The 25167-nt window shown below is 42.1% G+C and overlaps 1 protein-coding gene across 3 annotated transcripts; it reads right to left on the bottom strand.

Moving 5' to 3' along the window:
* Positions 1–6690: 6690 nt before the first annotated feature.
* On the bottom strand, positions 6691–22390 carry ENTPD4 (ectonucleoside triphosphate diphosphohydrolase 4). 3 transcript variants are annotated; one of them, XM_067543701.1, is made up of 14 exons: positions 22264–22390; positions 20508–20620; positions 19832–19958; positions 18336–18533; positions 16517–16722; positions 15556–15706; positions 15359–15462; positions 14264–14323; positions 13800–13954; positions 12161–12327; positions 10256–10580; positions 9304–9389; positions 8283–8444; positions 6691–7896 (listed from the first exon to the last, which is right to left on the bottom strand). In XM_067543701.1, the coding sequence occupies exons 3-14, from the start codon at positions 19837–19839 to the stop codon at positions 7668–7670; spliced, it is 1851 nt and encodes a 616-aa protein (XP_067399802.1). In that variant the 5' UTR covers positions 19840–19958; positions 20508–20620; positions 22264–22390; the 3' UTR covers positions 6691–7667. The 3 variants fall into 3 exon arrangements, with proteins under 3 accessions (XP_067399802.1, XP_067399804.1, XP_067399803.1); XM_067543703.1 differs by having other exon boundaries at positions 13824–13954; XM_067543702.1 differs by lacking the exon at positions 22264–22390 and adding an exon at positions 21176–21311.
* Between the last annotated feature and the right edge of the window lie 2777 nt (positions 22391–25167).

The following is a 25167-nucleotide window of genomic DNA, read 5'->3' as shown; positions in this document are numbered from 1 at the left end:
GAAGCCAAAAGCTTAGGTGTCACTCACCTGCCCCAGTCAGGTCACCGGCAAAGGTCAAAGAGCAATGCCCCAGCGTCCTCTTTGCCTTCTTCCCGCATGCCTTACCAACCTTAATGGGCCTGGGGAAAGAAAAGAGGGAATGCGGGAGGCAGGAGAAAGAAAGCAAACCTTGTTAACGCATAAACACACACAAACAGATAAACACTGCCTTTGTCACCGCACGACCTGATCACAGGTTTAGGAATAAAGTGAAAACTGACATAGGTAAGTCTCTTAAAGGTGTTGCATTTCATTCAGGTATTGTTGCTCAGGGCTGGTCTCTAGGTAGCCATACAGATTTTTCAGGGGGCTTGGGACGGGGTGGGGGAGGAGGAGATTAGGATGGTTCTTTTGATTTTGATTGCCTAACCTTTTAAATCTACACAAACAAGCTGCTTTTGTCCTGGTCTCTCAGGTTGGGTCACAACAACTGCTTAGAGTAAGAAACGGACCCAAGAAAAGGACAATGATCCAATTTATGCTGATAAAAATATTGCATCAGGATCACAAGGCCAGATTTACAGCTCAGGGCTGGATTTGCCAATGCTCAGCTCCCCCACGTAGGCACTTAAATAAAGGACAGAGCTGCAAGAGTGCTCAGGACTCAGCTGTTCCCATTGAGAGATTTGTAGCCAGATTTTCAAACTGGCTCAAGCACCCCCAAGCTCATTTGTAAAGCTGGTCTCACATTCTAGCGCTTAGCTGAGCTTCTTCTGCAGTTCCAGCCCCAACTGTGGGTGCGGAGCAGTTTTGACACTCTGGGCCCAGGTCCCGAAACCTTCCCGGAGAAGTCCTTTGTAACAAGTAAAGACAGCCACCACCCCCCTCGGCGTCTACACCATACAAAGAACATGCCATGAGTTCATAAGAAGGAATTTCAACGAAGTACCGGTGGGACCAGCTTGTGCTAAGCTTAACGCTGCTAAATGATAGAAAAGATACCAAAGAATTGCCCCACCGATTGCAGGCATGCAAACGCACATTTACAAATATTAATGTAAACAGAACCAGTGCCTTTCAGCGAACTTGCGCAGTAATTGCAAAGAAAAACCGTAGCCCTAGCAAGATCCTCCCTGACCATTATCTTTTAGTCCACTGGTTTGTTACTCTGCAGCCGTTTCTTCATCTTTACACAGTCAGAACGGCGGGAGACTCGACATAGGGGACAAGGACACACCGGCACAGATCGTTGACGGACTGAGGCTTTTGTATGTGTTTTGGCTGCTCAGACCCCAGTCCTGCGCTGAGCTCCATGCAGACATCCTTCTGTGCTGCATGCAGAGAGGCCTTTGGTTTCTAGGGGCCACACCTGGAGAGATCACTTCAGGACTGGGTCCTTAGGAATTGTTTACATGGGGAAATCGACTGGAATAGCTATTCCACAACAGCGCCCCACATAGATGCTCTTCTTCTGGAACGCCACACACGGAGTTATATTCCAGAACAGCTCTTGCACTTGAGATTCACACCCTGCCTTATTCGAGAATCATTTCCCCATGGAGATAAACCCTTAGATTGTCTGATCTTTGGAGATAGAAACCTGTATGGATGGGACCCACCCAGCACCCTATTGAGCACTGATTAAACAAATATCCACACATTTCCCCCAAGGACAGGGCACGGACTCCAAACTGTTTGTTAAAAAAATCCCCAAAGAACTAAACTTGCTTGTGTCAGCTTCCCAGCTCCACACCTCTCAAGAACAACATAAGCCAGAGACCTTAAACCTCTGTATCATTCTCTTTCCCAATAGACAAGCTGAAATAGCTACTTAACATTTTTACTGCAAAGCCTAGGAAATCACTGGCTTCCCTTCCCTCCGCCCCTACTGTCTTATGTAGTCATTATTCCTCATTGAACAGCACACGCCTAGCTTCTGTGTCCAGACTGCTGTTAAAAGGAGATAAGTTTAATATTGGGCGCAAGGAGATTTTCTTCTGTACTATGCACAATCACAAAACCATTAGCTAACCTGTAGAGGAGTATCACACTCGAGTTCCACTGCATGTGTCCCAAGCAAACTCCGATAGGCAGCATCAGCACACAGAGCAGATCTGCTACCTGCACAGAGAGAGAGAGAGAGAAAAAAAGAAAGCCACAACTAAACTCCCTCAGCAAGACTCCTTCCTGAAGGGCTTATCCCTGAGATACAGAGTACGTTGGACCAGCGGGTCCCAACTTTTTTGAGTGTGCAGACCCCTTTTCAACCTCCAGACATTTCACGGACCACCACATGCTACTAGTTGTAAACTAAATTACAGTAGTAGGTTTTTAGAAACGATATGAAATGATTTTTTATTTGAAATTGTACATTTCCTTGGTGAGGATGTTATTTTTCTTTTCTGCGGACCCCCTGTAGTAGCCTCACGGACAGCCAGGGGTCTATGGACCACAGGTTGGGAACAGCTGTCTTAGACAAACAACAAAGCCAGAAAAGAACCTGAGGTTAGGATACAACTTCCTGTTGGTCCTCAACATGGAGCTCTCCCTTCTAGGGCAGTCCTCCTTCTTCGCCTTACTAAAACAGCTGTTCTCTGTAGGCACTTTGAGAACCTGGTTAGACCTTCAGCCCCAGCCTGGCTTCTTCATTCTTTGCTTTGTGCTCTTGTGTGAGGGCTGTGCAAAGGGGTTAACTCCTGGCTTGCTGAAAATAAGTAGGCCTTCGCTGTGCACAAAAACAGTTGCATGCACTTCAATACGCTCATAGTGCTCTTCAAGTCTCCTGCTCCTATATGTATCACTGTGAACGTATTGCACACACAGAGGCGCACACAGACCCACCTTACCTACCTTTTTTAGGTATAACTAGATATTTATCAGTGAAGCAAGGAGGACGTTTAAACCAGAACGTAGTGGAATAGAGCCAGAGTCTAGGAGCAATCTGAGGAATCTATAGTTTGAGCCCTGAAACACATAAACACCCAGTCATGGCTATGTTAGTGCCTGCTTATGACTGGTGCCACACTGCAAAGTGATCCCTCTTGTGCACTGACAGCACACAGATAGACAGGGGAGTACCTAACAAGATTAATTTTAGGCCTGATCAAAGGTGCCAAGCACCTCCATCTCCCATGGCGTTCAATGCAGTTTGTAATCGCTCAGTGCTTGCTCTGCTTAATCAATCCTCTACAGCTGAATTCAGGGAGCTTTTGGATGCAAAATAAGCCCTTCAGCGCAATACAATTTACATTAATGAGGAAGTTTGTCTAAGATTTCAGCCCACAGGCCTGATTGATCTTAAATGTTTTGCCATATGCTGTTTAAATCGAAAACCCCTGCTCAGCAGCTTTTACTGAACTTCATTCTTTCAGAGGCTGTGCTTTCACTGTGCGGGAGGGAACAATAATTTGCTATGTCACCCTTACTTTTCTTTCCCACAGGATCCAGGAGACGTAAACTATTGGCTTCTCAAAGTCACTGCACCAGTGGCACTTTTAGGGACAAGACTCAAGAGGAGAGAGGCAGGTCCACCCACTTTGTGCCCCAGACAATTGACTCACCTTCACCCACTGAAATTCCCTTGGTTTGGTTTTTCAATCACTGCCACGGTCTTTCATATCCCTGTTTTAGCATTTGCCTTCCCTCCTCCTTCACTTTGCTATACCTGTCCCCTGCCCTTCATTCACTTTCATCTCCCTGTCCCCCTCCCCTCATCAGTTCCACATAACACCCCTGCCCCCCAACAGGTTTTGGGAATGATTTGAAACTATCAGACTGAACACTGCTGTCCTCTGTAGCAACCTGAGCTATTTACGGTTTCCTTTGTCCTACTCCCCACCTGTCCCTCTATGATTCATTATTCACACTTGCTGTAACTTGTTCTTGAACCAAGTAGCAAGCTCTTCGGAGCTGGGACTATGATTTCCTGGTGTGCATACAGCACACAGAACAATACAGCCGATATGGGCCTGCGGGCATTACCATGACACCAATCAAGGTGCTAAAATAGTAGCATAACCAATTCTCTTTATAGCTTGAGCTACTGAATCACACTTTTGAAGCTGAGAGGCAACACGTTCTAGTGCACGCTCAGGAACTCCTGTTCCATTCCCAGCTCCCCTGAGGATGCATTGCGGGACCACGGGAAAGCTATTTCTGGTTTATTTTCAAAGCATATGGAGCTTTAGGGCACCACCAGTCTTGGGGGGGAGTGTATGTACACACAGGGCCCCAATCTCATGGAGAATTAGCTGTGAAAGTAAGCCTTAGGGATACAAAACAGATGGTTAAATCCCCAGAGAAGATCACCATTTAAAGGTAAACATACTTAGGCCCTAAAACTCTCCTCTTTAAACTTCTTTTTTTGGTGGTTTTTAGATGTGAAAGTCACCCTTTGAGGGTATATTTTCACATGTTGAGCTTGAGATACACCATAGCTCCCACTAAATGATCCTGGCATCACCATTCCAGTCAGACTCTGCATGGCCACTATGCAAACTGCTTCCCCACTAACCTCAACCCACATCCGGAGGGAGCATTTTACCTAAGCATGCTTTTCTGCTCACTTAGTTCTTGGCATCTCAGCAAGAAGTAGAAGCTGCGCCCTAATCGTCCACATCAGCATCCTGATAATGATTATCAGGTCCGTGAGTGCAACCAGTTTGTACCAGCATTCCAGACATCCGAAGCAAACTATTAAGCCACTCGCTGCTGTGGAGATATAGTGCTTTATGCATTCGTTTAGATAGTAAGAAGAAAAATACCAGAATTCAAAACACATCGTCTCCTTCATGTGGTGGAATGTCCAGTTTTATCTATCATATGCAAAGGGGCTACTCTGTGTTTTAAAGGTATTTGTTCTTGCTAATAACAGGTTCAATTTAAAGACATCGTTACAATTCCATTTCGAAGTGGCAATCACCTATCTAAATATGGGTAAATAAATACCTTTCCCAGCAGTCAAAATAAAGCTATGCCTGCACAACCATAGGCATGGCCACAACGTAACTATCTATACCAGATATAGGACACTAGGTGTTTAGATAAACCTAGATTTGACTTACCTTTAAAATCCCTGCTTTAGCGCTTCTGACACTGACGCTTCTAACACAAAGCTACTGACAAGCTGGGTGTTTTACATTTAAAGAAAATGTATTATTTAAATTGTATTAGCTTTAGAAAGGCAGGATCTTGAGTCCCAATTCTGCCAGTGTTCATGCATGCTGATCCCAATGGAGAAAGCAGAACTACACTTGTAAAAGTTTACAGGATTGGGCCCAATGACATTCAGAAACAAAACCCACAGTCCCCCACTCATTGCAACCATGAATCAATTCTTATTCAAAAGAGGGAGCGTGCTTTAGGTCAGGACATACTAAATAGCTCTGAAAATGTACCAGAACACTCAGGTTGCAGGAGGTCAGCATGGTCTTTAGGAAGCCCTTTGCTGTAGATCTGATTTATGTTCTGAAAACTGATTGAAACATTATGCTCACTACACCTGCCAAGCTGCCATTTTTCTGGAGTAACTAGTGTTTTAAATGCAGCACACATTCTAGCTGCTAGCTACAGAGACTACCTAGCCAGATCTTCAGTGTAAAATACCTTGCATCTCTGTAGCTATAAGATGTGGGGTGCACCAAAAGCTTTACTAACATTAATTATGCCTCACAACAGGCCTCTGAGGCAAGATATTTGATATATTGGGAAAATTTCTATCCTACAGCTAGGCTTGTTTACAAGATTTAACAATGGCCAGGATACAGGCACAAGACAGACCGAGCCACAATATTCTTTCCTGCTTACTGATTGGGGAATCTCTTCATCTACCAATGAAGTGCAGCAACTTCTGGGGTAGAGCTTAACCTCTCTAACAGCAAATACGAAAACGCTACAACAGTTTAAAACAGAAAATGACAATGTGCTAAGTGTTTAGGCAGACAGAACGTAATTGCCAGAATTTGGTCAGAGAACAAAACTAGAGCGAGCTGAAACTTAACAAAACAAAAACACCCACAGATCTGTTGACTCTCAGTTTAGAAGAAATTGGACAAAAGTCAGCTTTCTTCAAAAGTTATGAGGAAGGGAAAGAGTCCAATGCTGAGACTTGTGTCAAGTTTCACAACTTATGTATACTCACTGTGGCAGGTGATTTATAAGGGCATGGCTGGAAGCAAGAGCAGGTACTGCTTTATATAGTGTGGCAAATGGCTGGCTTCACCCTAGTGAGTCTGATGTACTTGCCTCTTGTAGTGGGCCAGGGCATCACCAGTTACCCCGTCTCCCCAGGGAGGGGGGTAGGGTCCCAGCCCAGGGGCCCTATGAGTAGCAGCTATGTGCTGCTGGCACCATGTTCACAGCTGCAGTCTTTTCCCCGGGCTAATACCCCCATCTGTCCTTCTGGCTTCTTGAGCCTGGTACCTTTCTCAGCACTCCTGTCTGCTCCTCCACACAACTCCACACACCGCACAGCACTCCTACTCCTCCAGCTCATGCCTTTTCTGTCTGGAGCAGAGGGTTTTTAATCAAGCACCTGGTTAGTCCTTAATTGGCCTCAGCTGCTCCTAATTGCCCCCTAATGACTTCTAGCTAGCCTGCAGGAAACAGAGCCCTGAGCATTCTGGGGCTTACATACTCCCTTCCAGCACTCTCCTACTGCCCTTCCACCCTGGCTATATCACACAAGAATAAAAAGTTTTCATCCACCAGAGGTTCATATAAATGTCACTTTTAATCATGAACAAGTTTGCTTTCAAGTAAAACTAGTATTGTTTTAAATAAAATATAAATTAACAGGTAAGAAATTATATCCAGGACAAAAAATGAAGACATTGTGCACGTGTATCTGCTCCACTAGGATTAACTGAAGTCTGTGCATTTTCCAGCTTATGAAATTTCAGGGAAATCTCTGGACCATTCATGAAACACTGTCTGATGAAGAGTTAAAAAAAGAAATCACTTTTGCCACCACAAAACTATGCTTCTGAGACATCAAGGCAAAACCTGTAATGATAAACGAACCAATGATTTTAATTGTGTTTTGCATAAACAGAGCAGTAGCCACAACAGATTTTTCTCTTCCATGGCAGTACTTCAACATTTAAGATGTCAGCTTTTCACATTTTTAACAGGTCACTGTTGCTTTCTTCTAAAAAGCCCTGCACTTCCTTTTCCTTGATTTAGGAGGCCCAGAATTTATAAGTCTAGTGAAATATCAACCATGGACTTGAACCAACCCCACTCCCCCCCAAACATCCATATATCCACGCATCCTAGCTAGTAAGTGATATTTCACAATCTTACTGAAGGAAAAGGGAAAAAAAAAAAATCAATCATTCTGTTACCATACATAGCTTAAGCTGCCTCCACTTATTCATTTACTGGCATCAAGTCTTTACTCTCCCTTCCCTTTAACATGAAAGTGCATTTACTTTTTTAAATTAATTTTAAAAACAATTTTTGGCAGATATTATCTAGCCAACTCAGCTTAGTCTGACCTCAATTTCCCATAATCTAAGTTGTTTCCAAAACTTTTGCTGAATTCACTACTGCTGGGAGATGTTTCTTCAAATGATTTTTGGGGGTGGAGGGGCAGGTAGGGGAGGACAGACAAAAAAGGAGAAACCCTGAGGTTAAAAAAATGGCTTGATCTTTAAAAAGTCTAATAGCAGGCTCTTTATCCTAGTGTTTCATAAGGCTCCTGGAATCTTCTGTGATGGGAGGCCTTCCTCAATCCAAAGGGAAGCAGATGAGCCATTACGCAGCATTCGCCGGTGAATCCGTCTTAGCCTCAATAGATAGAGCACAATGGAGAGCAGCACGACCAGAAAACAGACGAAGAACAAGTAGTGATTGTAAACAAAGGAGAAGCCCCTCCAATGGGAGTGATTTCCTCTGAAGTTTTCTTGCTGGATGTCTCTGAGAAACAAATGGAGGAAACAAATATACAATAGGAAACAGGACTTTAATCCTTCAGCAAGGCAAAATAATTGCCTTTTTATCATCTTAGCACAAAACTGAAAACATGTACTAAGCACGGCTCAGCAAACATGACTGTAGCTGAGCTATCTGAAGACATGAGGTATCTGGCTGACTTGCTGGCATTTGTTTTTATCTGCAGAGATCTTTACTAAATATGCTTTGGTTTAAAATAATAAGCACCCAGGACCTAGGCACAAATGTTTTGTATACTAAATTTGAAGCAATGTTTCCTCTGCTCCTGTTCACCACCTGCTTTCATATCAAGTTGTCTCCCCACCACCATCCAAATGCAGCACCTAACCATTTGCAAAAACAAGTGGTACCTTAAAGGTAAAAATCGTGTCCGGTAAAGGATCGCTCCCAATGTCCATTGCACTTCCTTATCATAAACCTGCAGAGCAGTTTTTAAATTGACGTAATTGATGGGAAAAGAGAAACCACTGTGGAACACTTCATACATCCAGGCAGACTTAAAACATTGATACCTATAGAACAAGCAGAATAAAGGCTGGTTATGTCTTTTGATTTCTCATTTTTAATACTACTTATACAGTGCCAGCGGGTCACACAACACTTAGACATAGAAGATTCAGATCCCTGGCCTGAGGGGTTTATAATCTACTGTGAAGACAAGAAAATAGACAGTCCCAGACCCAATGATCTTGCACATTAAGACAAACATAGAGAAGACCAGATATATATATAGGCGACAGAGTTAATTGATCTCTTATTATTTAAGTCCACTCTTCTCCTCCAATCCAGTAGTGATGGGGGGTTAGTAGTTCTGGGCCTCATAGGAACTGAGGGGTTGTTCCCCCCCTTTTAGAAAGGAATGGCACCAAGCACAACGAGACTGGAAATCAACACAGAAGCCTCGATTCCTAGTCACCTGCTCGGATCACAAGACCACACTGCAAGATAACACCTGTCCTCCCACTCAGTGGCATACTGAGATACCTCAGATTCCATTAAAATTTTATAAGCTACAATAAAAATGCATTACAAGATTGTCCCCTGTACTCCAAGAGCTGCATTACCATATCATCTTTAAAGAGCAACACGGCTTTATGATCACTCTTTGTTATAGCTGATGCAATACATAAGCTTCACTCAGTCTGATCACAATGATCCCTTCTGGCCTGGAAATCTATAAAACTCACATTCAGACTTCTAATGCCTTTTTAAAATGAGAGAGACCCACGGTGTCCCCCTAATATCCTGGGAATGAGACGACTACAGCTCTACTGCATACAAGTGTGTTTTAAAATGAGTACTTTGGGCATGACCCTTCTCTTCTGGCAACTCTGCAAGAATGATTTCTGCTGTACAAACATGAATACTCACTTCAATCTATGAAGATCAGCATGTGATGCATAAAGACCACGGTCAAAACGTTCCTGCAGGACAGACCACTTAGTGGCACAATAATCCTTCCAAAAAAAAAAAAAAAAAAAGTCTGTTTACTTATTAAATTAAGCAAAATATGCTATGCCAATGGATAAGCAGCTTTATAAACAGTTTTTATAGCCATAAAATTTAATTTAAAAATAAAAGTAGAGGGAAGGCTGGCAAAAACTTAATGGGTCACCATATAACGTGTGATGAGTTAAACCTAGTAATCATCAGTGTTTAATTCTTTAATCAGACTCTCAAAAATCAGTGATCGATGACTTATCAGTTCTTGGGGCAGTTTCTCCATCCCCTAGCCAGTGCAGGATTGTCCCCTACAGAACACAATCTCTAGCACACTCTCCAGCTTTAATTCACTTCCCTCCTCCCCCCATCCCAAAGCTACACATACAAAGGGTATAAAATTGATTATCCTATTTCATGGAATCCCCAAGACTGCAGAAATTCCACCTGGAAACCACTACAGAATGTATAGGATTGGAATTTTTACCCTATAAAAAGGGAACATTGTTATTTATATTTTTTCCTTCCCCATTCACACCATGAAGTCCTTTCTAAAAAGGAAATAAAAACTAAGGAGACTCTAGTTATATTTCTAAAGTGCAAAAGTTCCACGTGAGTTTTCTATAGTTCCTTGGAGTTCAGTTCTCAAAATTCTAGGATGATCTTGCTCACTCTGGAGTCCCTTTACTGTTATGTCTTAGTGACCTGTTCTCAAAAGAAAACCCAGAGAAGGCTAAAAGATGAGCTATTGTCAGTTACATAGCATAAAAAAGAGTTTGGATCTCAAAAGGAAAAGAGTTTCATGGCACCCATTGTAGAGGTGGTCGCTGTTTTTGGATTACCCATTTCAACGTAGGAAGATTATACCTCAAGAACGCTTTACCTTTGCAGCTTTAACAAATTTAGCAGCATTGTAGTCTCCCCCCATCCGTAATACATCTTCGGTGCAGTAGAAGAACTCAGAGAAGCCATAAAACTCGCTGTTCTGGAAGTGCACGGCAGGTTGATAGACACCATTTAAAGATGTCTGGGTTTCATTCGTCTTATTCATGAGAGGCTGAATAATTTCACGACACAGGTTAAAATCTCCAGTGCCTCGCATGTACAGTGTCTGTCCATTCTGTTTGATTTCATCCTCAACATCCAGAGGCAGGCAAGGGTCCAGGTAGGGAGACTCAGAAGTCATACCAGTCTGTTTACCAAGAAGCCTGTACACAAGATTGAGCACAGCTGTAACAATCATAAGTACAGTATACTAAAAATCCTATTTTGAAAAAAGTTACATCATCAAAACATAGAATGAAGACCAAGTCATTCTGACTTGAGCAAGTTTTAGGACCTATTTTTACAGTCAGATATCTAGAGTACATTAAGTCAGGACAGCACACTAAATCTATCAGACTTACAAGCCATCTGGCCCGGAGACAACTGCAGATTTTTTATATTATGTTAAGATTTTACACTAGCTCCATGATAGTAGATGTCATTGTGCAGAGCAGGCTTTATTCAGAATACTTAAGCTACCAGAAATAACAGCTGCATATCTACTCCAGTTACAGCTTGGCTAACAGATGCAAAAGTATTTAATTAGCATAATTAATGAAACATGTAATAAAAAACCAGTAACTGGAAGCTGGTACAAAAGTTGTATAGGTACCACTAATATGGCTTCTAAGGCCACAACTACAATGCTCTGTATTTTGGATCAAGGGGGTGTGAACAGCAGGGTGCTATGATGTAACTCCTTGCTGTGGACATTGCATGTGTGAACTAAAAGGTCTCCTCTTCAAAGAGGATTACATTTGTGCTGACTCAAAACCCTTTAGTTCGCACCCACAGCTTCCACACGGGGGAGCTACAGCACTTGGATGTGCTTGCTATTCACACCCTTTCAGTCCACACATCCCCAGAGCGTCCTAAAATTAAGATGAGGACAGCCTAAGGAAGACTGATTGCCAGTCAAGCAGATTTAAGATCAAATCTAAGCACACATGCTCATGTGGCATGCTGTGTGAAACATCCCAATGTCCACAGATCACATTCAGCTTCTGAGTGACTCATTTCACTGCAAAGAGGACTCCTTTTAGTCAACAGATGGAGGTAAGCAAGGAGCTACATCCAACCCTCTAGGTTGATGCAGTGTGGGATCTGGAAGAGATTTCGGTTTTGAAGGTGAGTCACAGAATTTTTTCCTGGCCCCAAAACAGTTGTTCTATTTATCCAGTCAGACACTTGGCACCTGTAGTTAACTGTACAGCTAGAACAGACTGTTTGGCTCAGTGAAGTATCAAATGCTCCCAGGCACTCCTGTGGCTGACGGAGGAATTTCTCCACCAGCAATGTCAATGGGAATTTACAGGACTTGTTTCAAATGTGACTGTTTCCTAGAATACAGCTTCAAAACTATTTGCTAGAATGACAGGTCTCAAGGACACCAAACACTTTGGATCATGAAAGTGGGTTTAGGTGGTTCTCCCAGTCCACACTTTCCTCCAGAGCTGGCCAGTTCAGCAGACTTGCTCATGTGCCATGCCACAGTATCGAAGCACTCCAGTCCTGCTGAGCTGGCCCTTCTCTGAACATCACAGCTCTGCTATCTGTGGGGACAGCAACCTATTTCAGGTCATCAAGGTTTCAGAGCATTCAAGTTAGGGAATGAATAGTCACAGTCCTCTGCTCAACAATTTTAAATGTGTCTATTTCGGGATGGGGGAGTATCTACATTTTGCTTGCATTTTCAGGACAGTTTAAGCATTTATAATTTGCAATCAGCCACACAGCAAGTTACCTGTTTCTAAACATTGTGTTGGTAAATGCACTGTCCTCGTATCTCTGCCGTGCTGCATTCCCACCAAAACCAAGGAACGTTGCTACGTAAACTCTGTACATGTGCTCAGTCTGATGAGCATCACAGCCCAAGTTGAACTCTGCAAGTAAGTTTTTGGCTACTTCCTCCTGCAGGCACCCAAGTAACAGGAGATTAGAGAGACTTTTGCAGTACATAGCAGAGCTATTCACAACGAGCCTGTGAACACTTAAGTGCTACAGGCACTAGAGTGTCATTTCAGAGCAGGGTTCTCACAGCTTCTCAGAGATGCTACATTCAGCCATTCTCACTCAGATCTTGTCAAAACTACTTGTCAAAATTTCTGAGGCACTTCAGAGAAAATACCAGTTCCAAAGATACTTCATGTAAAAGGTGCCAAGGGAATCAGCATAATGGTGTGGGGGCTTCCAGCATCCACAGTAGCAGATTCACAAACAACACAGGTGTTTGCTGGGTACCCAGTCAAGAGGACCAGGGTGTCACAGAAACTCTTAGATCTAACATCTGACTGCAAGTTCCGATAGTACCTTATAAAACTATATGCTGGTAAACAATTCTTTGCAACTCCTTGTACTATCAAATTTATTTTTAGTTCAGAGGACAATTTTTTTTTAAACTAGCACAAATAGTTTCCTCTTCCTGTTCAATATTTGAAACACTTATACTTTAGGTGCTTTGTCAAAGACTTGTAATAAAATAATGAGCCCAGACGGTATGTATTTCAAAGATTAAGATGATCCCCAATTAACAATGGTATTGAATTCCAAATTTTTAAAGAAGTTCATCAGATCTCCACTCCAGCATCCTCTTCCTACACATGGGCATACCCCATAGATTTATGTAGGGAGGGGGAAAGAATACTGCAGTAGATTCTTTTGAGTTAAAAGGAGAATTCTGCTCTCTACCTGAAGAGGCAGTGCTTGCTAATGCAACTGTTCAGAAGAGGAAAAATGCAATTTCATAGATTGCTTATATTTAAATTGTTTAGTTTTAAACAATGCATTGTGGGCCAAAGCCAGAGGTTCTTATACAGTTTCTCCTTTGGTAAATTTCCAAGGAAATCAATTGGAGTTTGCCTTATTCAGGACTTCAGGATTTGCCCGAAAAATCAATACATACTTATGACTTATTTTAATCTCAAAATTGTTCCATTTGAAACTTATTTGTTTCTAAGTTCTCATCTTTTCCACAGCAGATATACTGTACAGTCCACAAAGCACATTTTGTTTAATACAGTGACCTGTTACTTTGATCCATTTCCCATGTTCTAGCTTATCAAGGGAAACTACATGACAAATCAATACAACTCCCTTCTCATGAAGGGAGTACACAACTTTTAGCATCAAAACTCTTCAGTATAAGTCTACTTAGAAAAATCCAATTAAGAAAGTTAAATACTTGGACAAATGAATGTTCTGCCATGCTTTATCAACTTATTCTTTTCAAATGAACAAACACAAATGAATTGCTTAGCTGATGAGGGACTCGTGTTCACGTCTTCTCTTTCCTGGTTTTGGGATGTGATGTAATGAAACAAAAACCAATGGATATGGGTTAAAAACAGAAAAAAAAACCCAAGGAAAATTGTACAGATAATAACCTGCTGTGAAGATACAAAGCTTACAGTTTTAGGGACTTCATATGCTATCTGAGTCGACACTCCACCCATGTCGAGAATACCCACTGTCCTCTTACGAATGATGGCTTCCTTGTTTTCACTGCTAGGGATATGCACCTCCACTATTGCATCATCCTCTGGAACACAAAACAGGTATCTGGAATTACTGAGAAATACAGTGGAGATGGGATCAAAGAGAAATAGCACCTTCCACTGAACTGCTTTGTTGTTAATTACAAATTTTAGTATTGAACATGATTCATTAGACTAGTCACATGAAATGTAGATAGTTTTCTTTGCAGAGTGCATGATCTGTGTGCTCCAGTATGCACACTGGGCCCATTTGAAGACACGCATTACAAAATAATTACTTGGGACTTCACTTTTTTCTCCTGTGTGGTGACAATATACAGGAAGTGCTTCTAAAACATAATTAAGATACTTACCATCATCAATATGCTCAAATCGTCCAAGAACAAAATTGATGCCAATCCATGCATATACTCCTAGAAGCATTAAAAAAAAAAAAAGGCAAATTTGTAAACATTTTACGCCATTTGATAGCTTTTTAAAAACTACTCCTTCAATTATCTTGATGTTCATTTCACTTGTTAACACATTATGTATCAACTCTGTTACATGCAGAAACATTTATCTTTATAAACATTCTTGCCAAATTTAACAGTTTGTCACCTAAAATATTTAAACATTTATGATAAAATCCTAATTCAGTAGTTTAAAGACAAGTTTTCAAGTAAAAAAATTCAGAATAAAATGTGAACATCTTGTCATCTATAAGCAAGTTACATTCAACTGTTCTTCCTCTACAAACAGAAGCTTATGTATGTTTCTAAAAAAAGTACCTTTTTTCCCCCCCCATACAAACATAGAAATGCAGGGCTGGAAGGACCTTGTAAGGTCATCTAGTCCATCCCCCCATGCTGAGGCAGGACCAAGTAAACCTAGATCATCCCTGACAAATGTTTGTCTAATCCAGTGTTTCCCAACTGGTGTGCCATCAGGCCTGAGCAGATGTGCCAGGGAATTTTTTGAAAAACTACTTGAGTTCTGAATTGGCTCATGAATATTCATGAGTTCATTTGGAGACCATCTGGTGGTGTGCCTCAAAAGAATTAAAGGTATCAAAGTGTGCCATGGCAGAGAAAAGTTTGGGAACCACTGGTCTGACCTATTCTTAAAAACCTCTAGTGAGGGGGATTCCACAACCTTCCTTGGAAGCCTATTATATTGGACTCTGGCTGGTGTCAGAAATAAGAGAAAATAGACACATGCTTCACAGCTAAATAAAGAGCATTCACTATTTCTCCTGATTTTAGATGACATTTTTCATAAATTACTGGGGCTTCTTTTGCCTTCGATCAGAATGCAAAACAATTTATGTTGCTGTTGAGACATAACATCTCTTAACTTACCAAGCATTTAGACAAAGAAAGCAGCGAGAAATAAAAAGAATTTAACAAAACACTGGAAAGAAACACAAATATTTTAAAACTTGGTTTTCTTCTTCAGCATTAACTTACCTTCCTGTTTCCCTGAAATAACTTCTGCATGAGAGTCCGAAAACAGAAAATCAAAATGGACAGGAATATCAGTGAGCAGATCTTCTAGTATTGCCTTCTGCTGCCTGCAAAATTACCAACATTTTGAACAGTGGTTAAACTACTTGGAGCGGTAGGACCTTCAAACGAACACTGAAAGAAATAAGATACTTATTCACCTCTCAGGCAGGATTCTCATCCCTGCAGTACACAGGATATAGAGAGGAGTTTCTTTGTGTTTTGCACGGGGCACATGTTCTGCTGCAAAGCTCAGAAGTGGAGAAATATAATCACTGACTCTTTCAGGAGAGCTAGCGAACTCTGAAATGCCTAGAGAAACAGACAGACAAATGAGAAGTTCCAAGTGTAAGGTAAAAGGTTTATTTCACACAAAACATCAAACTTGCTTCTTCTTTTTTTTTTTTTAAAACTCCCAGGCTTTGAAGATGTAAAGTAATTTTTACATAAAGTCAGCTATTTGCAACTGCTAAGGAAGGAAAGGGGTCACAATCAGTTAATGTTATAAGAAAATGTCTTAAAAAATTAAGACTTGTTATAGTAGTAACTTCATGGATAACAATCAATGCAAGGCACAAACCAAATAATCTGTGGCATGAATTGCTTTAGTGATATGCCTAAATATGAAGTATTTATTACTCCTTCATTTATACTTGCATCTAAGATATTTTCAAAGTTGTTTGTTTTCCAACTGACCTTTTAGGCAGCAGCAAACAGTTTTTGATTTTGAAGATAAAAAAATTATTTTGTCATGCATGCAACCTAGCATGATTACTTTCATGTTTGGAGACAGGAGCAAGCAACATTATGACGACATTTCAAACAGCTTAGTTTTCAGATGTTTTTTAAATTAAGATAATTTTCATGAAATTGCAACACTGATCTATTTATTACTCTGAGGCCCTTGTGAAAGGTTAATACACCTAATTATTGAAATATGCCTAGGGACCAACTGTATCTACTGGACACCAAAATCAAGAAAGAAGTCAGCCCTCTTCTGAAAAATGAAACCTTGGGATTTTAATAGGAATTTTGAATATGGTTTGGGTAAGGTAGCAAGCTGGGTTGGGTTGGGGGGAGGGAGGGGAAACCCTGAACATTAGGGATTTTTCATCTTGATACCTGGTTTAATTTTCATAACCACTGGTTTTCTGTTTTTGTCCCTCATTTGTTTAATATCCAACAGATCATGTGGGTTGCCATTGTGTCTTGGCCAACAATACACGAAGATCCTAGACCCACTGCTGCCACAGTCTACCACGATGCCATAGTTCAGATTGGGATTGCTGATATCTGTAGCTTCAGTGTCAGTCACTCGAGCAAGGTATCTAGAAGAAAAAGTGGCTAAATTCTATTGCAAGTAAAGTTTTGTTTATATATTTGTATTACAAAGTCTGGTTTGATATACCAGACCAAAACCAAAAAAACCCCAAACCCACTTTTCCTTCTATTTTTTTTAAATAGACGTTAAGGCTCACAACACATTCTTGTGAGATACGCAAGCATTATCTTCATTTTTCATAGGGGTATTGTGAAGCATCCAAAAGAGAGAGAGAGAGAGAGAAATGTCTGCCCAAGATCATTCAAATCTGGTAGCAGAGCTGGAAGTAGAAGCCAAGAGTGTGCCCTGAGCGTTCCCCCTCCCTGTGAAAAGCCTGCACAGCCTCCCTTCCCCTCCACAGGCAGGTTTGCAGGGCTGCAGCTAGTGGTGGCACAGAGTTGTCAATAAGCGGCATGCCTGTTGCCAGTATTAAAATACCATTAATATTAAAGGCAGTGGGACAGGATTGGTTCCTGGCAAAATGTTGCTATGTGAGAGATATAAACATATACAATTGTCCAGCAAGCTCAAGAGCATAAAGATTGTGGAATCAAAGAAATAAGCATTACATTTATTAATAGAATGCTTGGCCTGAAACTGGTCATGGAAGGCCTGGCCTGAAGTTGTAGCCTGAAACTGAAATAGAAGGCCCAGGCTAAACCATTAACAGAATGCCTCAACTGAAATTAGGATAAAGATGTTAAAGTCACACAAGAGGTCTCTGAACCACACCCGAGAGGCAAGTCTCTGTTATGAGCCTTAATTGAAGTCTGAACAGACTTCATCTGTTTTGATAAGTACCAGTACCTGCCCCCCTTTGTCTTACCGGCCCCATAGAAACTCACTCCATACAAATTAGCATTTGAACAAGTATTGTGTCACCACCCATCTTCGGGAGTTAACCAGGGTCCCTGAAAACCTGATTGTATAATCAAGTGACTCATTGGGCGTTCCTGTGAGGGCATCTGGTGTGTCCCACTGTGCATTGTGATTGTCTTTCCTGTTAAGTATAAACTGTTAATCAAATTCCACTATACGATCAACATGTAAATGAACCTAAGCAACCCCTATATAAGTCTTTTGTATCTGGTAGCCAGGTGAAGTACATTTGCCCAGCATTCTGACATGCTGCTTGACTTCCCTATAGCCACCTGGGTTTTCCCAATGGCTATAGTATTCCCCATAGCTATGGTTATGTGACTGTGTGTGTGTCACAATTAAAGCTGCACCCGATCCAACTCTAAAATGTAGCAGTGTGATTCTTTTCCACGACAAGATAAAAGAGCGCCAAAAGAATAGAATTTATATGTATAAAAAAGCTCAGATTTCACTTTTAAGCCTGTTTAGGAGTTTACACCTTTGCCTTCAAAATACAAAAACAAATGTGAAATAACGCCAAAGGTGATATAGAAGGCTTGGAGCGAGGAAAGACTACTCCAAGACTGATTTCAGTGAGCAGCATCTTACATAAAATGCTTTCAGTCAATTTATTTTTCCATGCCACTTTATATACAACCAGCAGACCCTATCCCTATTCACTGGTTCAACTGTTCAAAGTGATGAACATGGAACCCCTGAGTTATGTTTGTTTCCTGTCCTGAATAACATGTTAGTCCTCACCTGTGAAATTTTTTTTCCCTGGATGAACGCCCATATTTATTCCGGATGACAACAAGAGAATAGTAAAGCAAGGAGATGGCAGCAGCAAGTATTCCAATGACAATAATTTGTCGTAAAGTGGTGTTCAGTAGACGAGGACACCCCACTGGGGAGATGCTGAAGTGCCAGGAAGCAGGAAACAAACAGGAGATGCTGATCCTGAAATTCATAAAGGAGACAGACAGCTTGAAATGCACCCTAATGGTGGGGAGCTAAGCCTTCCCAAAACAGGCTAAGAATTTGAACAAATACTTGAATGAACTTCCAACTTTAAAAGGTACGTACAAAGGACCTGCTCCTGTTCCCAATAAAATTATACTAAATGCAGTGGTATCAAGATTACCTCCTGAATGCTCAAAGCTAGAAAAATCACCACCACAAGTTTAACAGCCAATGAACACCTCTCTGTTGGGACATATATCCTACAATTTCAGTGATCAAACAGATCTTTTTTTCCATCTTTAACTACCAAAATCTCAATGTACTGATTATGCAAAAGGGACACAGACATGTAGCATAGGCCTCCAACTCAGGTTTTGCTTATGTTTCCAGGACATCCAGTGTTAACAGGTGTGTACAATAATTGCCTTTGTAAAATGCAAGCAATGCTGGAAACCCATATACTTCAGCACTAGGATAGCACATAAGAATTAGATAATGAACTGAGTATTATACAGCCTTACTTCCCTGGACAAGCAGAGCAAAATGAAAAACCCAAAGACAGTAAGTCCTAAGTCAGACTTTCAAAAAATCATCTGAAGTGATATTAGCAACACAAGTTAAGAAATGGAAACATATTTTTCCCCTCTCAGATTTTCAAAATGATTCTTAGGCAAGTGTTTGACCCATGCAGCATTCTAATCCACTACACAAACTTTACAGTTCGTCATTTCTGCCTTAGAAGCCACGCGTAACAAGTTCAAATTTTAAAAGCTGTGCAACAAAAACTTATTTCACAAGGCACACTAGCACAAACATAATAAATTTTGAGTATAAAACATTTACTATAAAACTTTAATACCCTTTGTGATAGAGATTAATTTGCATCTTAACTGAACTACACTAAATCCCATTATAAATTACTTTCCTTTAATACCACTGTTTCATGGCACTCAAACCTTTGTGCTCTGGAGGATTGTGTTACAATGAAAGTGTTTTATAATTTCAACACCTCTTTTGTATTTATTCCTAGTTTTGCATAGCCATGTTCAGCAGAAACATGATCCAAGACTTGGCACTTTTCATTTTTCAGAACAGTTTCCAAGTAATTCATCAATTAATCCTCAACAGCCCTGTGAGGTGAGTGGTATTGTCCCCATTATAGAAATATGGTAAGAAAAGGAGGTTGAATGGATGCCCAGATTTAGGGGCACTCAAACCTCAGAGCTGGGATTATGGTCCTGTACTCATCAGATTACAACTCTGTTTGATATTGAGGATTAGTTTTAGATTCTCACCTTCCCATGTTGGGATATCCTGATCAGGGTGGGCAGGCAGAAGAATTAGCTGGTGATCTAGTATCATCCAGACATCCCAGGTTTATAAGGCACATAGATCCTTCCCAGAGCCATTGTTCTTCTGTTCCTGTGTAATGCAGATTTTAATCATGTTAAATTGATATTCTCACCCTGGCCCCAATCTTGTAATTTAGGAGCCCAAGTGAAGACAAACATGTATTAGATTGATACTTGTATACTTACACTGCATATCTGGTAGAGAAACTCATTTTGAGGAGTATATCTTTAGCTCCTGTAAGTCACCATTGACAAGGATGCCAGCCCCCGCAATATAAATAATCCCAACTGCATTCTGCTTGGGGATTTTTTTTTTGTTTAATTTCAACAATCCAAACACAAAAAACAATAAATCCAGACTACATTTCTGAATAGTACTACATTAAGAATACTATATTAATATTCTGAAATAAAGGATTTCTTCCCAATTGATCTCAAAGCACTTTACAAGCATAGGCCCCAATACTGCAACAGTGTCTGCACACTTAGTTAATGGGATCTCATTTGGATGCATGGATACACCTACACAAATCCGATACCAGGGCAGGGCCTGGAGAGGACAGAGCAAGATTAGAGCCCTAAACATAAACTGTATGAACTATAAGCAGGGATCACTTACCACTGAAATGCAACTGCCAACGAGATGGAACACAGCAGCTGTAACAGTGCACAGCAACACCATATAAAAAGCTCGGGACAGGAAGTGCTGAAGAACAGTGAATCAAGTTGGAACTGCAGAGAGAATTTAAGGACAAAATCTGAATAATTAAATTGGAATTTGATCTGGACACTAGAGTTAATATTTTTCAACAGAATAAACCTACAAGTTTACAAAAATTTCAGATGTTTTTAACAACAGTAAATAAAAGTCACAACACATGCCACTGAGGGAATGAAAACAAATATACTATTTTCAGTTTACTTTTGTATTTGACAGCACCTTTTATATAGTCAATTTCATGTCTGTGTCAGCTTCACACAACAACAATGGAATGAAACACAAAACCATGTAAATGTAATTCTAAAACCACAGGAATTCCAGGGGAACTATCTGGCCTATGTAATACCCAGAACTACTCATGCCTTCTTTTGCCTTTTTTTTTTTTTTAAACTTGTCTAGGTTTCAAATCGACAGAGTTCCTTTATTAAATAAGTAAAAAGTTACTACTTCAAAATAACTTTGAATTTATGATTCCTGTTTAGGGTCACATATGCCCACTTTTACTTAAACCATCAGTTCAATCATCAAAAAATATGTAAATCCAGATTACAAGTTAAAAAACGTACTGTTTCAGAAACTCCCTGGAGTAAGGAAGAACTATATTTTGAAAGACTTCCTGAGAACTGGATTCCCAGATTCGATTTCTCCCTCAGCTCAAAAATCCACATAGCAAATGTAACAACCACCATCACTGCCTTGAATACAAGAGTGTTTTCAAAAGTCTTATTTACGTAATGACACACCAACCACCCTTAATTATTCTAGCAGACATACTGTACAACAAAGATGCCAAAAGACATTTTGAGAACTAGGTTAGAAGCACCACCAATCCCCTTTCAGTGCTGCAGTCAATAAAACGGTGCCCTTCAATACCGTGGAAGCCTGGAAATATCAATATTTCAAGGTCTGTGTCACCTTTAGTGATGAGAGGCAGATAAGGTTACTGACTCAGAGAACAGAATTTATATTTGATATTCAGAGAAGGTTTGTTTGTTTGTTTGTTTGTTTGTTTCCCCTCTGAAGGAAAGTGACGAGGTGCAAACCTGTAAGGCTACAGCGCAATACAGGGTTCGGTTCCATTGGCAAGGAAAGGACAGTGGCTCAGGGACCATTACAACTGCTAAGAATTAGGATAATAATGCTGAGCTCTTACACGGGCCTCTCCATCATCAACACTGTCCCCAACAACACTTTAACCTTCACTCCCTCCACGGCACAGAGGGGAAGTGACTGGCCCTGGGCTGGCCACATACCGAGCCCCACAGCCGAACCAAGGCAGAGCCCCGCCGTCTGAGCGCCCAGTGCCCCTGCTCTACCGCCCCAGACCGCACGCCCCGCCTGGAATCAGAGCGCGGACCCTGGCGGCCGGACCGCTAGCTCCCCCCTGCTACAGCCTCCTCCCCATCCCCTCAGCCACAGGATGGAACCCAGGAGTCCGGCCGCCATCCCAGAACCGGGAACAGAACCCAGGAATCCCAGCCCCCCCCTTCGCCCGCCTCCTCTCCCTACAGGGGACGGAGGGAACCCAGGCGTCCGGCCCCCAGGCCCTTGCTCTAGCCATCGGAGCGTAGCCCCCCGCCGGGGGCAGAGAACCGAGGCGGCTCCGCTCCCCTGCTCCCACCCGCCCCCGCAAACGCCCATCCCCGGCGCACACCTGCTGGTCCAGCCCCGGCTCGGCTCGGGCCCGTCGCCCCCAGCACGGCGCGTAGCGTCAGCGACACCTCTCCCATGCCCACTTCCTGGAGCCGGAGCCGCACGCCGGACGTGACGCAAGCACGCCTGCCGTCAGCCCGGAACACCCACGAGGCGCGAAGGGGCGGTGAAACTGACAATGGGCGGGGCTAAGACGTGAGCTGCGTAGGTAAGTGGGTGTGTGACTAGGACTAGGGGCGTGGCTAGAGGCTGGGGCGGGGCGAGAGATGGGGCCCTCTCTAGGGTAACGACAAGGCATCATGGGAGTCTGGCTAAGGCAAAGCATTATGGGAAGTAGGTAGGGTGGGAGTCTGGCTAAGGCAAAGCATCATGGGAATCTGGCTAGGGCAGGCAATGGCATGATGGGACTGGGAACCTGGTTAGGAGCCGCCCGAGGGCATGACTACGGACAGGTGTAGTGGAGACTTACTTATGGCAGGGCAGCTGCTGTATAAGGAATCCAGTCAAATAATTAAGGGAACATTTAACTGCCCCTCTGGTGCTGGGCCAGATGGGCCTGCCCATTGACGACCTCTATGTATATTTATTTCGCTTTCCAGAGTGCTATAATGAACCGTTACAGATTTCCATCGTTAATCATTCAAATTCACATTTAGCACAGCACCCTTTTAAATGCAGTGTTTATTCTGCTGCACAGATACTAAAGGTTCCTCCAGGTGTATTTGCATTAACAGAGCACCGCTGGATTTGTATCTGAAATCATCGGCACTGCTTATAAACATCTCCACGCTTAGGAATCAGTCCTATAACTTCACCTTGAGTGCACGGCACACTTACAGTGTTGACAACCTGACATGTTCAAAAATCATGAGTCTCAGGACCCAAAAAATCAGGAGATTGGTTTTGAAATCATTAAATTAAAAAAAAAGAGAAAGAAAAAAGGAGGGGGTTATTTTGAATGCTTTGACTATAGATTGTTTTACTTCTGCATGTTGACTGACAGACAGGTGCACCTTTCAGCCACAAATCCACATGCAAGCTTAACAAAGGCATTGTCCTCACAAATGCCACTTTAAGAAATTTTACTGCTTAGACTTTATGAATACTTGGTTTTGGTCTTTATCTGCAAATCCATCCTTCGGTAAAAACATTAAACAATTTAACATGCAACAGACACGCAGGTAAATGTCAGTGGAAGCATCTCTGTTGTATTCCACATCTAATAGACGATTAAAATGGAACCAAGAAACAGAACATTGAAAGACAAGGATTTCCACTGTAGTGCCTCCTTAATCATATTGTCAGGAATGATCTAATTATTATGTAGTTCATCCTTGAGTGCAAGGGACTGAACTAGATGACCTCTTGAGGTCCCTTCCAGTCCTACACTTCTGTGATTCTCTGATTCAGCCACTGTACCTGGATCAGTAGGCCTTTTTGTGAGTCTCCATTAACAATGGACCCATCACACATGTCTGAGCTGATAATATCATAAAGGTCACACCCCTGGCTGGAATTTATCTGATAAAGTGTGTCTGTTTTTCTTCACATCTATTTACTGGTAAAGCCAAGAGCTCTTAGTTCCAGCCAGTAATTTAGGTTGGGGAGCCTGCTAATTAGAAGAGAGCTAAAAGATTTTTGCATAACATTTAAAAGGTGCCTAAGCAGAGATGCTATTTGTCTTATTTTGATAAGAAGTGATTTGAGGTCAATTTTGTAGGAAACATGCCTTTGGGTAGAGTTACCATATCCACTATAATTAACATTTACAGTACAAAATATAAATCCTGGTAAGGATTATACATGTCAACAACAGCTCTGTCTAGTTTAGAAAATTATTTTAAACACCATTCTAACAAGCACACCCATGCTTAATTTTTAGTATGCCCCTTACTGGTCAAGGTCTGGTCCCAGTAAGGCCACAGTACTGGTCCCAGTAAGGCCCCCTTACTGGTTCTGGAACTGGTCCCAGTAAGGGAGCAGTACTGGTCCCAGTAAGGCCCCCTTACTGGTTTTGGTACTGGTCCCAGTAAGGCCGCAGTACTGGTCCCAGTAAGGCCCCCTTACTGGTTTTGGTATTAGTCCCAGTAAGGCCGCAGTACTGGTCCCAGTAAGGCCCCCTTACTGGTTTTGGTACTGGTCCCAGTAAGGCTTCGGTACTGGTCCCAGTAAGGCCCCCATACTGGTTTTGGTACTGTTCCCAGTAAGGCCACTTTACTGGTTTTGGTACTGGTCCCAGTAAGGCTTTGGTACTGGTCCCAGTAAGGCCCCCTTACTGGTTTTAGTACTGTTCCCAGTAAGGTCACCTTACTGGTTTTGCTACTGGTCCCAGTAAGGCCCCAGTACTGGTTTTGGTACTAGACCCAGTAAGGCTTCAGTACTGGTCCCAGTAAGGCCCCCTTACTGGTTTTGGAACTGTTCCCAGTAAGGCCGCAGTACTGGTCCCAGTAAGGTCCCCTTACTGGTTTTGGTACTGGTCCCAGTAAGGCCATAGTACTGGTCCCAGTAAGGCCCCCTTACTGGTTTTGGTACTGGACACAGTAAGGCCACCATACTGGTTTTGGTACTGGTCCCAGTAAGGCTGCAGTACTGGTCCCAGTAAGGCCCCCTTACTGGTTTTGGTACTAGTCCCAGTAAGGCTTCTGTACTGGTCCCAGTAAGGCCCCCTTACTGGTTTTGGAACTGGTCCCAGTAAGGCCGCAGTACTGGTCCCAGTAAGGCCCCCTTACTGGTTTTGGTACTGGTCCCAGTAGTAAGGCTTCGGTTTGGTCCCAGTAAGGCCCCCTTACTGGTTTTGGTAATGTTCCCAGTAAGGCTTCTGTTCTGGTCCCAGTAAGGTCCCCCTTACTGGTTTTGGTACTGGTCCCAGTAAGGCCACCTTACTGGTTCTGGTACTGGTCCCAGT

This window comes from Emydura macquarii, unplaced genomic scaffold (assembly GCF_026122565.2).
Source record: "Emydura macquarii macquarii isolate MOO-44397 ecotype Brisbane River unplaced genomic scaffold, CSIRO-AGI_Emac_v2 contig_967, whole genome shotgun sequence".
Lineage (NCBI taxonomy): Eukaryota > Metazoa > Chordata > Testudines > Chelidae > Emydura > Emydura macquarii.
Note: the sequence above shows the minus strand (reverse complement) of the source record. Positions and strands in the feature narration are given on the sequence as shown.

Excerpts from the sequence above, each read along its gene's own strand:
- ENTPD4 (XM_067543701.1), bottom strand. Across the intron at positions 16,723-18,335 it reads AGGGAAAAAAAATTTCACAG|ATACCTTGCTCGAGTGACTG; the intron begins GTGAGGACTAAC and ends TTTTTCTTCTAG. Across the intron at positions 13,955-14,263 it reads ATTTGAGCATATTGATGATG|AGGATGATGCAATAGTGGAG; the intron begins GTAAGTATCTTA and ends TTTGTGTTCCAG.